The 17,551-nt window shown below is 43.7% G+C and overlaps 1 protein-coding gene across 2 annotated transcripts in view; it reads left to right on the top strand.

The window, feature by feature from the left end:
- The first annotated feature begins 801 nt into the window (after positions 1 to 801).
- BEND7 (BEN domain containing 7) overlaps positions 802 to 17,551 on the top strand; it is an 87,753-nt gene continuing 71,003 nt past the window's right edge. The window contains exons 1-2 of one of the 2 annotated variants that reach the window (XM_054593695.1): positions 802 to 1,081; positions 3,345 to 3,428. Coding sequence is in view for 1 of the 2 variants with exons in the window: in XM_054593689.1 (XP_054449664.1) it covers positions 1,031 to 1,091; positions 3,345 to 3,428 (145 nt within the window). In the remaining variant the exon portion in view is untranslated. Of the gene's footprint in view, positions 1,092 to 3,344; positions 3,429 to 17,551 lie in introns of both variants that reach the window. The other variant, XM_054593689.1, reaches the window with a different exon arrangement.

Raw genomic sequence — 17,551 nt, 5'->3', positions numbered from 1 at the left:
CATCCTTTCTTGTAAAGAATTGAAGTTCACTCTTTCTGTACTCTTCTCACCAATAAATTCTAAAAATTTTCTTCGTTTCCTTGCAGAGCGCAGATGGGTAAGTTTTTGGCATTTGTTTTTCTAAAACTTGCCTAAAACCAGTGAGTCGGGCCCTTGGACATCCTGGATCTCAAGGCAAGGAGGGGCTCGCCAGGAGGGTCTCTGACACCCAGGATTATTTATAACAAGATCGGCACCAGGGAGTGGCTAGAGGCAGGCGAACTGCAGCGCCCCGACTCCTCGACCCCCGAGGCGCCGGCCTAAAGACCCCCCTGTGGAAGGCCGGCCGGGCCGAATGAGGGCGCTGCGGCCTCCGGCTCCTCCTTGGGGCGCGCGCGGCCAGGTTAGTGGGTGGCTGCGGCCCGGGCCCCCGGGGATGGCCGCGGCTGCGCTCCGCCAGCAGGTGGCCCCGGGGTCCCGGCGGCGCCGCCTCCTCCCGGCGCCCCTCCTCCCGCGGGGGCGGTCAGCGCCCCGACCCGGCTCGCACCCTGTCGCCGCCGCCGCCTTCAGCCCGCCCGCTGCCCGCCCGCCGCGTCCCCGGGGCCGCGCTCGCCGCCGCCACCACCACCGCTACCGCCACCACTACCGCCGCGTCCCGAGCTGCGCCCAGGCCGGCCCGCGGCGACATCCTGGGGCGCCCGCCACCCCGGCCCGCCCTCCCCGCCCCCAACTCGCTCCCGAACGGAAAGTTCGGCTCCGGCCGGGTTTTCCCAGAAGCCGGGAAGGAGCCGGGGTCGGGGGGCGTGTGGAGGGGACCCGGGTGGCGGCCAGGAGGGGGCAACTTCTCCCGAGAAAGCGCCTCCTGCCGAGCTCGGCGCGCCGCAGCCCCCGAGAGGGTTCGAGGTGGTTCTTCCCTTCCCTTGGCCTCCCCCCTGCGGATTCCACAGACGGACCTTGGTCCCGGCGCTCCCGCTGCCGGGTGACACGAGCCCAAGCCGCCGCCACTGCCGCCGCCTCGGCAGCCCGTGGCCGCAGCCCTGCCTGCAGCACCATGGAGTTCTCCGAGAGGAAAAGGAGCAGGAAATCCCAGAGCTTCAAACTGGTGAGCGGAGGTAAGCGGCGCCGGGCCGGGCGTGCAGGCGGCGGGCAAGGACGTGGCGCCGCGTAAACAGCTCCGCGCGCGGCCCGCGCCCCGTTCCGGGCTCCGGGACCCCGAGTTCCCTCCTGAGGGGGGCCGCGTCCGCACACGCAGGGAGGCGAGCAAAGTTGTGCGGGGGGAGGCGGGAGGTTGTTATTCTGCGTAAACAAGTCGGAGGGCACTAAGGAAATTAGCAAACAATGACACTTGGGGAGCCGAGAGCCCTCTTTGGTATTCCACTCCTGCGGCCAGGTTGGGGGCTGGGGGAGAACTGCCTTTCCATCAGGCCGTGCGGACACGGATCCCCACCAATGCTTGTGGGCTTGGGGATTTTTTTCCCCCAAAAGAGAAGGGGAAAGGGTGGTGGTGGCTCTTTTAAGAACGGTAAAGCTCACGAGCCTTGCAAGCCCATATAAGAATTGTTGATATCCGAAATCTTTTCTAGATGCGTTATTTGGTCTGCAGAGATATCTTAGAATACATCACTTATCAGTTCAGTTAGTATCATTAAAAAAAAAAAAGCCAGTTCCTGACTATTTAACAGGTGTACACCAGAGTCTCTGGGCTTGGGTTGATTCTTGCAAGGGAGGGGAAAGTTGAGTAGTGTCATCAGTTGAACATTTTGTGTTCAGTTACTTGTTAGAGTCTTTATTTTCCTGATTTGACTTTTTAAAAAAACGGTCAGAACTTAAGGTAAGAACAGATGCAAAATGTCTATGGAAATGCATTGTGTCGCTTTAAATGAGAGGCAGGTGACTATTTTTCATGGCAGTGTCACAAGTCCTAATATTGAGTTTACCTTTGAATCAACGTGAGGTCAAAACCAAATCACAGAAGCTGTCCATTTTTCCTTGGTTGCTTTGACATCAGTGTAGAGAGCAAGGCAATTGTTTTAAAAACCTGGAGAAGTCACGTATAAGTTGATGAAAATTAGAGGGCAATTGCAAGTAATAGAGATTTTCATGCTAAGCTAAGCTAACTATGATTCAGAGTCAATAAAGCCTGCTTTCAGTTGGTTCTGAAAATGGTTTTCTTAGAAACAGTTTGAAGATCTGCTCCTGTTTCCCCTGCTTTAGTTTGACACTGTAAAATGAAAGAAGTCTGGAATAATTTTAAAAATTCAAAATATTTGGCTCTTTCCTCTTTCTATGTACATTTTTCCCCCCAGCAGTGTTGATTACTCAGTCATTTGTACTTCAGAAATCTCTCCCTGTGTGACTGGCCTATTTGTCTACCTGATTCATTCAGGAATGTAAGCTGCTTTCTTACTTATGACCTCAGGGAACTTACTACTTTATCTTAAAAGTGAGAATACTTCTGTAGATCTTGTCTTGTGAGGTCCAAGGCCACACACACACACACACACACACACACACACACACACACAGAAAAAGAAAGAAAAGAAAAGGAATAGCTGTTAAAGAAGGAACTTTTATTTTCTTACCTAGGTGACCCTATTTTTTAGAAATAGATTGCCAAAGTACAGTAGCCCCTTTAGAGAAGCTTGTAAAATATTGTATTTTGAAGTTTGACTGACATAGCAAGTTTTTCTTCTTTTCCCCCCCTAAATTATGGGTCTGATTCTCTCTCTGCTCTGCAGGTGCTTTTTTAGAAAATAAACTATTGCATATTAAAGTACAGTAGCTGAATGCAGAAGACTCACTTGTGTGAAAGATGAGAATCTTTCTTATCCTATCATACTTACCATACTATATATGAAATAATAAGTCAGTATTTTTCCAGTGTTACTGCCTACAAGATGCTTAAAGGAGGGGGTTTTTCTAGGTAAACTGAGCATACCAGGTAATTGTAAAGCATGCTGTTGATCATATGCTCATGAAAATGGGTTGTGGAGATATATTTGGAATCCTCCCTTGGCCTATGATTGGGCAAAGTTTTCTTTTCCTTATAAGTATCCTTGTCATTTGTAAGAAACGAAGCCCAGTAATTGGCATCTGTGGGCCAAATTTACTGTGAAAACCGTGTGGTCAAGCAAAGCTGTTTCTAAAGTCAAAGTAAGATTTCAAGTGTGTGTACTTCAGAGAAAGCAAAGTTTTAGGGGTTATTAGTAATTACAAATTCTGTGATTGATGAAGTTCTGGAAAATTCTATTTATAATTAATGTATAGGTTATCCACACTGTATAGAATTAGACTCTAGTCTTCATTGTTTATTCATATAGTACAGGTCATTAGAATTCTAATTTTTGGTTGTTTTCTCATCCCAGATTATCACCATGAGGTATATAAGCTCTCAGAATTCAGCAACGATGTCAATGGGGAGGCCAAAGAGACACAACCCATTTTTTTAGGTAGGTTCCTATGTCAGTTAATTTCTCAGCAAAACAATGTGATCATTTACAATTAGACCGGGCGGGAGGAGGGGCAGGGGGGCGGCGGGAGGGGTCCCGTTGTGTCAGAGAGGGAAATATCTGCCATTGCTTAGTGTATGACATTCTTTTCAAGGCCTTTTATTTTACAGATTGACAATATATTCCTTATTAACATTGGTAAAAGTTGTAATTTCAGACATAAATGTTTATTAGTGTCTACACACAGTGCTAATTATCACTCACTCCCAGAGCCAGATGCTGACGGTGCAGTTTTGTCGCTCAGTGCTCACCCCATTTACATTGCATATTTGCTGGCACGCTTCACTGGCAATAGTTTGTGTAATTGGGGTATTACATCTTTGACATCTGGATAACAGAAATTCAATTTCCAGGAAGCTGCTATTTGTTTGGTTTTACCTCTCTGCCTTGGGTGGGATAGAGGATTAATACGCTGTCTTATTATTATGTCCCTTCACCTTTGTGGCCTGGTTGCTAATCCTGCCATGACAAAATTAAATTAAACGTACAGTCCAAAAGCCAAAGGAAAATAAAAGTGTGATTGTCTGCCTAACCCCCTCTTGATAGTTAGTACCAGTTATCACAGTTCAGCTCCTCGTTTTCCTGGCTTTGTGTTCATTTCACGCCAACATTTGGGGTCAGAGACTAGCCCTGCTTTGCTCCCACTGTCCTCATTCCTAGCTCAGCTCGGGGACACAGAGCAAACAGCAGCATCTTTGAGACCTTCTGACAGATGTAGCTGCATGATGAATGAGTAGGTAGCCCCAAAATGTTGCCACTCTTTTTCTGTGTAGTTTTTGGTCCCTTGCATGTGCGCTGCGTCATCTGCAGACCCTCAGCCCAAAATTAGGATTTTGCCTCTAGGAGTGAAGGACCCATAAAATCATACTGGAGAGTAAATGGTGGCATTTGGCTATGACCTTGCCCATCCTGGACTCCTCTCCATCGCTGGTAGTCGGGGGAAGGCTGGGTGTGGGACAACAGCAAAGCAGAGAAAGGGAGAAAGTCTGGGCAAGAGTGATTAAAAGCAAGGGCCAGGATTGCCGTATCCCTCGGGAGAGTTGACGGGGCTTAAGGAAGTGGATTGCTGCTCAGGCACAGGTGTGTAGTGCTACAAATTAAAACATTGTGAAAGCCAGATGCATGTAGTGGTCTGTCACCAGGGTCTCTCTTTTTGCTTTGAGGAAGAGAAAATGTGGGTGGCAAATGACTAAGAAGTCAAACAGAGATTAATAGAGGTATACAGGAGGAGCATAGCATTTATTAACAAGCAATCATTGAAGACACATGGATCTTTCCATTGAGGGAGAGAATATTACTAAGGCCAGCACTGCTCTCACCTGTTTATTGTTAAAAACTAAAAACCAAAAGGTTAATAGTCAAGTGAAATGCTATGACTGAGAAGGAGAATATTCTCGGATTGTACTCTTTCCAGTTCCTTAATCAGTTGGAATTCTCTGTTTTCGGTTCTTTAAACTTGATCAGTTGGAATTCAGTATCTAGGTACCACTCAATTTATCCATTTGAAATGAAGAATTTGTCTATTAGTAGTAGAAAATTTACATATGTCATAAAAATAGAACATCATGTCTTTGGTCTAGTATTCCGCTGTAAAGCAGGCTTCCCCCTCTTTCTGCTGTGTACTTGGAAAGCAGTTAGGATGCTTTACAGTAGGTTACTTCTGAGTAGGAGAGAGTGGAAGGGGGAGAACGGGAAAATACTACTGCTCAAAATTCAGTAAAATGTACACTCTTGAAGGGGCAGAAATTGCTGCTTTTATTTTTCCTAGCTCAAGTCCAGGACAATGAGAGAACATCAGTGAAAGACCAGGGTTGGGATAAGCTTTCCAAATTGGGCAGGAAGGCCTTCGACATTAAGAGACAAAAGACTGAACAGCATGAAAGTGTGCCTCACTGACTTCTCAATATTTTGCTCATTCTGGGCAAGGTATGATATGGTTCCCGAAGAACATTTTATTTTGCAATCTCCTGTGGAAGAGCAAGTAATTACACAAACACAATTTCTAGGGCAATTGCGAATAGTTATGGATACCATATACAATTAAGAATTTTGTTGTTGACGATGTTATAAAATGGACATTTTTTAGTTTGTAATTACTCTTCTGAAAATGTAGATTTAAATCATGTAAGTCTCCAGTGTCTGTCCATAATATTACTTCGTAGAAAATGGTGTGAGGTTTATGACATCCAAGGAAGTTTGTTAGCAAAACACCTGAAGAACTGTTTCACCTATAAGACAGCCTTAAAATATGACTCTCTTGTTGTTGTGTGGTATTTTCTGTGTGCACGCGTGGGTTACCCTTGACACCTATAGGATTAAAGTTCATGTCTTACGGAAAGAGAGTGCTCCAGAATTTGGCAGAAGTCCCCACAGGAAATCTATGTCTCTGTAATATTTTTAGGCTGTTGACTATGTAGGGCGTCCAACATGGGAGGACAGCTCCACAGTGGGAACAGCTTGGCTGTGTGCTCTGGGAGTCACACATTTTTAGTGATAATAGGACCAGCAGAGGTTACTTTAACCCTGTGCACATTGACTCTGTCAAGCTGGCCTTGATGGACTAATGTAAAGATTTCAGCACTATTTAGAGAAAAGCAACTTAATTCCTTTTAGTCAATTCAACAGATGTTTGTGGGAAAAATAACTATGACCACAGGGCTTTTCTAGAATGGAAGGGGGTGGAGGGTAATGGCATAAATGTACAGAATAGTGTCTCAAAGATGAAAATCCAGTTGAGATAGGACAAATTCAGGACACAGTGAAGGAACAAGATTCAGCAGTCGTAACAGCCACAAGTGTTCGAGCACATTCTGTATGCGATGTCTTGAGTTGAGTTCTTTTTGGGAATGATCTCATTTACTGTGGGAGCAAATGGGTAAGAATCATTATCATCCCAGTCTTGTAGCTGAGACTTAGAGACGCTAGGTAGCCTGCCAGAGGTCTCAAATAGCAAGTGCTACAACTGGGATCCCCTGCAGGTCTGCCGGAGCTGTGATCACCCCACTGTACTGCCTCTCTGTGTGAGCGATAATTAAATGACAATCGTGAACCATTAGGGCAATGGGCAAAAGCAGAGATGGAAGGAAGGACCCCAGTTCAGGGTCTGGTGGAGAGCTTCTGAGAGGCTGGACCTTGAACTAGGGGAACACTTGGATAGATGGGCAGTTGGAGAAGATTGGAGGTGGGAGGGGTGGTGAGAGCCACAGCAGCGGATGAGGGTCGATGTAATCAGACTCTAAGTGACGGCTGCATTTTGTAGATCAGAACGTGCTTTCACCTCTGTCACCTTATGAGTTTTACAGTATTCCTGTGAGGTAGTTAAGGGGGGTGTTATCAATCCCACTACCCACAGGAGGAAACAAGCTCCGAGTTAAGTGACTTGCTCATAAATGGTAGAATCGGAGTAAATTTAAATCTCCTGTCCAAAGATCTGTTCCCTCTACAAAGTTGAGCCAGGCAAATTCAAGGATCATCAAAGGATGCCTAACTGGTAACAAGGCACTTTTAGAAAGTATTTTAATGAGGCAGCTAATTAATTTTTTATTCAGAACAGTAACACAAACACTTAATAAAATCTCTTTGTATACATTGGATGTTGGTTTAGATGTACTATTATAGTATATGAATTTGAAACATGTCTATTTTCTAGGTGTTCAATGTCAATTATGTATTCTTTTAACAAATATTTATTGAGCTCCAACTATATGCCAGACCCTGAGGTTCTTTTTAATATTTGGTACAGCTATACAACTTTCAGAAAATGAAGCACAGGTGTAGTAGCCATGCAAACTGAGCAGGGTTGCTCTCTCTGAATTTTTGAATCTCTTTCCTGATGACAGCTGCCCCCACCAAGGTCCCCAGAGTCTCCTCCAAGATGATATGCTCGAAAAATTCCTTCCCGCTTTTCCAAGTGAGGGAGTTAGGCCCCAACTACAGTGTAATACTTTTTCCTGAGAGGTGGATGCTACATGTGTGAGATGGGAGGGCTCTTCCCCTAGAGTCCGGTGGCCTGTTCTTGTTTGGCCTGAAAGGGCTTGGGAACTGGGCCTCCTTCCAAGCTCTGATATTTCACTGTATCTGTGGCTGGAGTTCCAAGAGTGAAAAGCAACCTCAAATAAAATGAAGGTCTAAGAGAGAGGAAAAGAAAACCCCCAACCCCCAAAGGCACATTACTTGGAAACAAGAATGTTTCACCTCTGCTTCTCCTTTCTAAAGCTCTACCCTCAGCACCATGGCCCCACTGTGTCCTCATGTCCCTGACCTTTTTCATGTCCATTCTCCCCGTTTTTGGTGGTGGAGTGCAGGGGGACAGAGCACTAAGAATGGCGCCTGGGGTTAGGAATATGGCCAATAACAGTACGTGTCATTTATGGACAGCTGGCTGTGTGTCAGGCACTATGTTACTGACTCTGTGTATGTTATTCCATTAATTGTCCCAAGAAAGGTATTATCATTCCTAGTCTATGGATGAGGAATTCGAGGAGTTCACAAAGTTACTCAGTGACAGAATCAGAATAAAAACTAGGTAGGATCTGTCTCCAGACCATGCCCTTAGCCCCATGAAATGCTTTGCTCAGGGCACTCCCATGGGGAACCCCCACTATTTCTAGCAGCCGAAAGGGGATGGGGCTGCTCGAGGCAGGTTGAGGAGACCCAGAGCACCTTGTTCCACATCCCGTGTTCCTCTGCCTCCCCACCTCTGCGGGTCTTCATCTTTTAGGTTACCCTCATCACAATTTAAAAACCTCCCTCTATATTGTTTCCAAGGTTTCCCGCAGCGCTAAAAGTATATGTGGTTATGCTATGGGTCCAAACCATGGCTTCAAAAATAATTTCAGGGATAGAGTTATAAACAGTTATTTTATTGTAAAATACATGGAATTTTCTGTGTTCCCTGGTTATCATACTTTTTCTCCATTAAAAAAATGACGTAAGTTGTAATCTTTACACCATCTGTTAATTTACCAACTAGTTACCTTGTAAATGAGAAGTCATGATAGCCCTGAATTTTAATTAGTTTTGACATACAAATTTGGTACTGTGAAGCAACTACTTAAAATTTTTATTTTAGTTATTTAAAAGGCGTTTATAGCTTCAAGAATGATTTTTGTATTCAGTGTTGTTTTATATTGTGACTAATGTTGTAGAGTTGTAATACTCCTCATTATAAGACAACCTGAAAGTCCCTTGGATGTTCTTCAAGAACACAAACACACTGGCTTTGGTCCCTTTTCACTATGGCTCTTTTAAGAATAGGACCTATTGTTTTGGATTACTGTCTGAGAATTTCATGGGTTTACTCCTGGATGCAAGAGATAAGAAAACCTTTAATTCATAATTTTTATATTAATCAATTAATAAAAATAAAATGCACGCTCTCTCTCTTTTTCTCTCCCTCACGCAAACACACACACACTGCAAGCCTGTCCCATACGTTTTCATCACTTAGTTAATATCACTACTGCATCATAAGGTTGGTGTTTATATCTGTTACACAAAGAGGAGGCTTGGCTCAGAGGTGGAAGGGATTTGCCCGAGGTCACACAGTAAGTAGTAGTTACATCCATTTCCACACTCTTCACTATGTCAGAGTTCAGGGCAGTCCCCACCCTTCCCATTCCACCCACATGGACTGATCTCAGTTACCCGCATCCTCTCCCCAGCAGAGTGGGACTTCCAGATGTGAAGGGGGCACCATAGGTAGGAGAAGGACGAGCACAAACTTAGACATGGGACAGCCCCAGGACCCATTTGGGAAGAAAAGAAATGAGGTTTGATATCTACTGTATGCTGGGCACTTCCCATACTATATCGCACTTAACCCTTACACCAGTTCTGAGAGGGTATTGATATGTCCATTTTTAGGTGAAAAAAAAAATGGGCCTTTGTAAATGTCAGTTTGCCTGAGGTCAGATAGATCCCAGATAAGAACCTGGATTTGGTCTTGGCTTGCCAAATTCTTTGTACTTGGCCATGCAGCCTCTGAGGAAGTGAAGCCCACTGTCCCTCCTCCTTTGCTGTCAGCTGACTTTTTCTAATTTACCTTTCTAGCCTTATCTCCTTCCTCCCCTTACTAAAAACATTTGCTTCTTCCTGACTGGTCTCTCATCATCTTTTCCTGAAGTACCTTTCTTGCTCTTGGTTTCTTTCACCATCCAAGTTTCTCCATACCAGTATTCAGCCCCTTCCCGTGTCGTACCCCATATCTACACTCCTGTCTCTCCTATCAATCTTTAAAGCTCAACTCAAATATTACCCAGGAGGCTTTTCAGTTTCTAAGGCATACTAGAGAGTGAAGGGGGAGCTCCATCCTGCGGTGTCCCCCAGCTTCGCAGATGAAATGAAAATGCCCAACACAAGATCTGCTTGAGGACGAAAGGCTGGCTAATCTCTCAGAAGAGAAGAGCCCCGAGCACCTTTCTCCTTGGGGTTTTATAGAGTTTAGCTTGCATAGGGATACTGTAGCATGCGCGTGAAGCTCATCAATCAATGTTAAACAGTAATGATTAAAGGAAGAAGATACCGTTTAAGGGTAACAGTAAAGGGATTACAAGAGTCTTTCAGACTCAGGGTCTGGTAGACAGAGTGATGCCCATTTGGCCCTAAAACCTGGGAAAATAAACTCATCCTATGCTCGGATCCCAAACACCAGCACTCATTAACTCAAAGGCATTCTTAGCAAAGCAGGTTTCACAGGATTTAATGCATTCCTTTTCCAGGCCCAATTGCCCCCAAGAACCACCTGATCCAGTTTAGGGCTATACCTGCCTCTAGCGTTGTTTCAAGCCTGAGCCGGGGGTGGGGGGTGGTAGGGAGGACAGGCGGGACAGAGCAGCCAAGAGATAAGGAGACTTCTTTCAGATAGAATGAGGACTCCGGCCATGACAAAGCCGAGGGGTGAGGGTCTTTTGCCCCTTCTCTGTGCCCCGCAAGTCCTTTCCTGATGGCCCTCATGCGACTGTGTCTATCTTAGGTTGCCCCTGCCATCGAGGAGTTTTACTCGTCATTGACTAACCAGCCACCCTCTGGGGCCAAGCAGGGTGATGTGAGGGAGGCAGGGGCACAGCCCCTGCCAGAGGGACAGGTTTTGTCTCCGCAGTGGCCTATTTTCCCAAGGCCTCCTTGCTCAGCTCCAGCCTTGGGGCCCTCTCTCCTGTTGGCAAGGCTACAGTCCCTGAAACCAGGCGGGATGGTTCCCAACAAGAGAAGAAATAGGTTTAAAGTCAGAAAACCTTGGTTGGGATCTCAGGTGAACAGTTAATAACACCTTGAACAAAACTCTTGAGGGTTTTATCTTCTATGATAGAAGAGCAACGTTGGCCCTATCTCCTCATCAGGTTTCCTGTAACATATAGAAAATTGTATGTGGTAAAAGAGTTTTTCAAAGTAGAAAATGCTGTATTCTTGTCGTTATTATCCCCTTCTTCCTCTTCTGAATTGGAAGGTATCTCAAGAAAAAGTTCAACTATTTGTTAACTAAATGCATGAACATATTGGACACTGTTGTATAGGGCTCTGAAGATTTGTTTTAAAATACACTGCTATATTGAGACTTTAGAGACATTTAGTGAGCCAAACTAAAATATGCCTCATTTAACTGAAAGAAGCATTTTAAATATACTAAACTAGCATAGAAACTTGGGGTTCTGGTGTTGATTTGTGAGATTTAACTTGAAATCTTTTTGAAAGCCAGCTACATGTTGAAACACAAAATTGAAAAATAACATATGTTCTGCTGGTTCGGAATTCTGCTGTAACATTGAGGTGCTTAAGGTAATATTGGCCTGTTTATAAACTGACTTTGGCATTATCTAGTCAAGCAACTTTACCCACCTTAATTTAAGAAAACAAAGCAATGCATTAAACAACAGCAGGCTGTGAAAGAAGTCACGTTTAGTAGGGAGCGGCCCCTAAATACAGTTCGAGCCAGGCCCGCGTCCCAAGGCCCGGGTCTTGAGGGAAAGCTACCTCCTTCTGTTTCTCATAAAGGCTCGGTGTGTTCAGCCACCAGCCTGTCGCTGACATGTGTGATAGTTTGCTTTTCCTACATGAATCGTAAGCAAATCATTTAAAAAAAAAATCTCCACAAAGGACAGAATCTAAGGAAATATATTAACAATATAGCTTCTCTGGTTCCCATAGGAATATAGATTTTTACTTTTGCAAGGGAATAACATGGCCATCTATAAGATAAACTAAAGATTTTGGAACAGCGTGTTTTGCTTCTCGAGGTTAAAAATAGATCTACGAGTTTACACAGCAAGTCTGTTATTCTTTTAAGTTAACAGATTATTGGAAAGAAGATTACCTGGAAAGGAATGTAACAGCAGCAGCAGGGGTTGGGTGGTGGGCTAGGGAAGGGGACAGACTGGGAACCTGCAATACTTTATCCAGAGGCTGCCTTTGAGCTTCTTGGAGCATTGTGCACAGCTCTGAAGGTTGCTCGCCTGCCTGAGCTTCTTCATTGTCTGTGGCTTTCGGGTTACGACTCAGGCTTGTAAGCATGACCTTGCATGCATTGCCACCTGTCTGCTTCGAGCTTCTTCCTGACACTTCCCTTCCTGCCTCCTGGGCTTTCGCTACATCCAGCCACTTTTCTTGCCTGCAATGGATCCTACTTCCTGTCTATTTAAGCCAGTCACTTTCTCACTTCAGTGGCTGCACGTGCCACCTCTGCTTGGAATACCACGCTGACACCTTCCTCCCTCTTGTTTGCGTGGCTCTCTGTTATCCCTAAAGACTCTAAGTTGACGTAACTTCCTCCAGGTAGTCTTCTCTGATTCCCCTCTCCCCTGCCCTTCCTCAGCATCCTGAACATGCCTCTAGCAAAGTTTACTCCTGTATCTCTGCCACTGGATTGGAAACTCCCCAAAGATCATCTCAGTGTTTCCACCACCCCACGCCATTCTGGTCACAGAACAAACATCAATAGATGCTCAGGGAATGAGTGAGAAGCCCAATTTTAAATTCAAAATAAAGTGGCAAAATCAGCCATTTTGAAACTTTATTATTCAGCTCTTTCACTTCTAAGCTCCTGCCCCTGGCTTTCAAGGTGACAATGTATACATCCTTCTAGTAGCTAACTGGACCTCACAAATCAGGAGTAAAATATGTCAGCACTGACAAGGGAATGTTTATTTTTCATTATGTATTTTTTTTTCATTAGGTTAATGGCAGGCCCCTTCTAAAGTCCAACTCCGAAATAGGATGCACCCCTCTGCCCCTGTGTGGACACTAGCCCTGCCAATGTCTCGCAGACTCACTGCAGCATGTGGAGACGCCTCTGGAATATCGCAGTGCTGTGGCCTCGGTGTCTGCTGTGCTGGTCTCTGCCTAGAATGACCTCTACCACCTTTGTCTGTGTGATCCTTTATATCCCTCAGGTCTCAGCTTGAATTCTTGCGGGACAAGACCTTGAGTTTACTGTGTTCCTAGTGCATAACACTTGGCCCAGAGTAGACGCACAATAGTGATTTTGAATAAATGAATGACTGCCATTTAAAACATGTTGAAATGTAACTTGCCACCAGGTAGCTGATCTGAGTGGGATTGCATGCTGAGTCGGGACAGTCTTGTACAGGACTTTCCTGCACGTTGCAGGTCTGGATTCAAGCCTCTGAACATAGGCAGCGTAAATATACATAAATGTTGGGAGCACCCATCCATCTCGTCACCGTGACAATCAAAAACATCCCTACATATATGAGGTAGAGCTCGTCCTTAGAAGCCAAGGCTGTGAGGTCATTTAGCTTGGAGTAGAAAAAAACTATCGCATTGCCATTGACCTGAGACCCTTCCCTCTCGGGTTGTCTCACAGATGCTCATAGGACGTGGGAAGAAAGGAGAGGCCGTGATGGCTCAGCTGAGCCCATCACCGTACCCCAAAGAGAGAGATCAAAGGGCACATTCCATTCATGGTCAGGTTACTGTGTCTCCTTTCTATACAAACAACAGCATATTACATGCATATTTGATTATATATTATAAAATCATTAATAAGTTTAGACAGATTTTCTTTCAGTATTCCAGACAATCAGTATCCTTATAAATAATAATTCATAAAATCGTTTTCTTAGTATTGCCTATTTTTTTCCAAACATGTACAGATATACTGTGCTATTTGAATTCCAAGGGTTTTACAATGTTTTTTTTTACTTGGAAATCAAATTTTATATCTGAAAGGTTAATGGAGAAAACTAATTATGCTATCTGGTAACCAAATGTGTGATGAGACATTTGTCTCTGTAATTAACAGCAAGGAACTTTTATAGTTTCATAAAATTGAATGCTACATAGGGTATTCTGTGAGCATTTATTTGGACGAGGTGTCCAAACAGAGATGTTTATGGATGATATAAAGTTGAACCGAAATGTAATGCAGGTGCTTGTGCATCTCCCAGCATTTCTCATTGTTGAAATGGAAGGCAGAAGATTAATAACTTTAGTTTGTCATGATAAAATAAGTAATGTGTTCTTGGAACAGTGGTACGCACATAAGTTACTCAGTAATTCCAAGAATTTATTCTGTTCCAGGAATAATATCCTTAACAATTTATTTCTACAGAAAAAGTTGATGCAACATAATAGCCTATGAAGTTGCTTGTATGGTTAATGGAATTATATCTCAAATATGACTTTATACCTACATATAAAATGTAAAGAACCCCACAAAAACGCAAGGTCAAGGTACAAGGTAAAAGTAAAAAAATCAGGAGATGCAAAAGTTAAAGTTCTTTTGTTAACGTTAACTCATTCTCATTGCACATATATAATTTTTTCAATTACTAGCAAGACTTTAATGGGCACCGTAATAAGTACTGCATGAAATACAGTTCAGAAGGAGTTACTACAGGAATGTTAGCTTCAGCATTCTTGACAGTCTGCTGTTCCACTGTTTACTCTGGAAGAGGGAGCCTGGTGCCTGGAACAGCAGCAGATATGTGGCCCAGATCTCTTGTGTCTTCTTCAGTTTACTTTGGCTGTTTTGGGCAAGCAGCTTAGTCTACTCACTTGTCAAATGGGAGAAACGACTTCCTGCCTGTCATCTTTGATGAACTAGGAAGGCAGTGACAATGAGATGTGTGCCTCTGGGAACGCTTTCATAAGAAGACATGATTGCTTATAGGCATCAAGTGGCCTCTGCTCGCCACCACCACACACTCCACTGAAATGAGGAGAAATTCTTTCAGAGATGTCATAGGTGTTGGTTTACGTCTTGCGCATCTTTTTTTAACAGTTTTTTTCCAGTTTTCCTCAACTGTGGCTTCCTGTCATATTTGATAGTAGCATTTATTTATTCTTGTATTCATTTGTAGGTATTGGTTGAGTAGCCATTAATGGTAGGCTAGACCGGTTTAAAGCCTACTAGGTTTTGATAAAGGAAATGAAGGATTCTGTGGGAACAGGGCATGGAGGACCTCCCCAGGCCTGGGGGTTAATGACTATGACCCTTGAAAAGATGACATTTATGCTGAGTCCTAAAGGACAAGAATGGGGTCAGGGCTGGGGATGTATGAATCCAGAGGGTGAGAGCACTTCCAAGACCTTCACTGTAACTAAAGCAGAGGGCCCCCTGGTTGTCCATTATATAGATTTCAGATTTGTCCTGAAGTAGGGCCTGGGCACTGGTATTTTTAAATTTTTAAAGTTGTCCCAGTGATCCAAATGTGCATCCAGACCTGAGAGCCACTAATTTGGAATAAGGAGGGATGTGGCAAGAGCCAAGGCTGGAGAAAGAGGCAAGGGAGGCCAGACGTGGAGGGCCCCGGGTAAGCCGGGTGGGAAGATGGGCCCCATGCTGAGGTTGTTGGCACTTTACTGACCTAAGTCCTGTGATGAGATTTGCATATTTGAAAGATCACTCTGGCTTCAGGAGCCATATAGATTGGAGGGGAGCAACACTGAAGACCTTTGGCAGTAGCCCCATCAAGTGATAATAGAAATGGGGTGTAGAGAAGTGGAAGGATTCAGAGTAATTTAGAAGTTAAAATAAGCAGGACTCAGTGATTAATTGTCTGTGAGAAGACAGGAAGAGAGGTAAGTCCCATGTTTCTGGCTTGGACAGCAGACTAGGTGCTATTTATTAAGGCTCGTGAAGAGTTGTCATAAAATACATTTTGGACATGATTTTAAGGTTGCCTTTGAAATGTGCAAGTGAGCTGTCCGGTAGGCAGTTGGTATATGGGTCTGGAGCTCCAGTGTGGAGTAAGGACTGGAGTCCTCATACAGTGAGAGAGTCATTGGAGCTGGGAGAGAATATTGGTGGAAAGAGTATGGCAAGCAGAGTCCTAAAAAACTTTGACACTTAAGGAAGTGCTTTTTACCCTGGTGGTTGTGACCTAGAAGTGGGTCGTGAAATCAATTAAGCGGATTGTCACCAACACTGACCACAACAGTAATAGTCGTAGTAGCAGGAGTAATAATAATAAAAATAATGGTGAAATAGAACAGAATAGAAAATTTCAGAATGTATTCCATGCAGGAAAAATAAATTCATGAGATTTGTTTCAGCTATATGCATGGCAAACGTGTGTGTTTAGGTCATCAGGAAAATGTATTTCTTTTTTAAAAAATTGTTTTTATATCCTTGCCTGAGGATATACTTACCGATTTTGGGGAGAGAGAAAGAGAGGGAGGGAGGGCGCAGGGAGAGAGAGAAACATAGACGTGAGAGAGAAATGTTGATCAGTTGTGCCCTGTACAGTCCCTGACCAGGGATCAAACCCTGAACCTAGGTAGGTACCCTGACTGGGGATTTGAACCACAATCTTTTGGTGGAGGGGACACTGTCCAACCAATTAAGCCACCCAGCCAGGGCGGGAAAAATGTGTTTCTTGATGTGAACCATGGTCAAAACAGTTTGGAAGCCACAGACTGAAGCTATGACTGCCTTTCCCTTGGAGATTTCCCACTGGTTTCCCCTTAGAGAGACCACCACTCTCCTAAGGGCTTTGGGCCCAGAGTTAACAGAGTCCCTTGAGATCCTTTGAAGGAAAAGGTGCTGGGAATGTGATTTATCATTAATATTATTTACATTGAAGATGAAACACTACAACAGGACTTGTATTAATTAAATTGAGATATTTAAAAATTTTAAACAATTGAAGAAATGTAATACAGCCAGTATTTAACCATGTTCCTACTTAACTGGTCCAAGGCAGTAAGGAGTAGAGATTTATACTTCTGTATTAGTATTCCTTTAGAAGTTTGCTGTTCAGGAGAGCAGAGGATCAGCATTTCAAATTATATTAAAAAGGATTATCTCTTTCTAAAGAGTAGATTATGAACATTTATTTTATCTCTTATTGGATGAAGACAAGATTTTTATTACACTTGTACAGGAATATGGAAGCAGCTCCTGAAATCTACAGTTTGTTAATTTTTCCTATGTGTATTGTCAACCTTTGAAGGCTTTTGCTGTATGTTTCATAAAATCATGAACATAAATTATCATTCCACTTTTTCCAAGTTTAATATGGCTTTTGTAGAACGAACAGGATTCTCACGATCCATATTTCCAATTTTAAAGGAACCATCTGAGTCCTATTCTTCATAGTTTGAAACAGGACAGCTGGAATCCAAAGTTGGAATCCAAGGAGATACTTCAGTTCAGTTCAGTTCAGTCACTTCATTGCTTCCATTATGTGTTAAACAACTAGGAGCTTAAGGTGCAGACTAGTTCATATTGCCTGGTACCGCATAATGGATCCTGGATACCACACAGCTCCATTGCTTTGCAAATGGAGTCCTTCCTGTCATTCAGTTAGTTCCTTGAGCAGTTTAGTAGGATAATAAAGCACTTAGACCTTGGAATCTGATGGATCTAGTTTAAACCTGTAATCTCAAAGTCCTCTCCTGAGTAAAATGTATTCATCAATATTCGAACCTCTTAGCTTGTTATCAGGATTCAGCATAGGCGGAGTGTTTGCCAGAGGACCTGGTATTGTACATAGTAAGCATTCCTAAGTGGTGTCTATAACACTTTTCCCCTACATCTGTCCAAATTCATTTTTAAAATGCAAGGCTTGTAGTGAGCTTCAAGAGGAAGTAACTTTAGGGTATAT

This window comes from Pteronotus mesoamericanus, unplaced genomic scaffold (genome assembly GCF_021234165.1).
Source record: "Pteronotus mesoamericanus isolate MK-2021 breed Mesoamerican mustached bat unplaced genomic scaffold, CSHL_Meso_final contig_130, whole genome shotgun sequence".
Lineage (NCBI taxonomy): Eukaryota > Metazoa > Chordata > Mammalia > Chiroptera > Mormoopidae > Pteronotus > Pteronotus mesoamericanus.
This window is presented reverse-complemented; position numbering and strand designations above follow the sequence as displayed.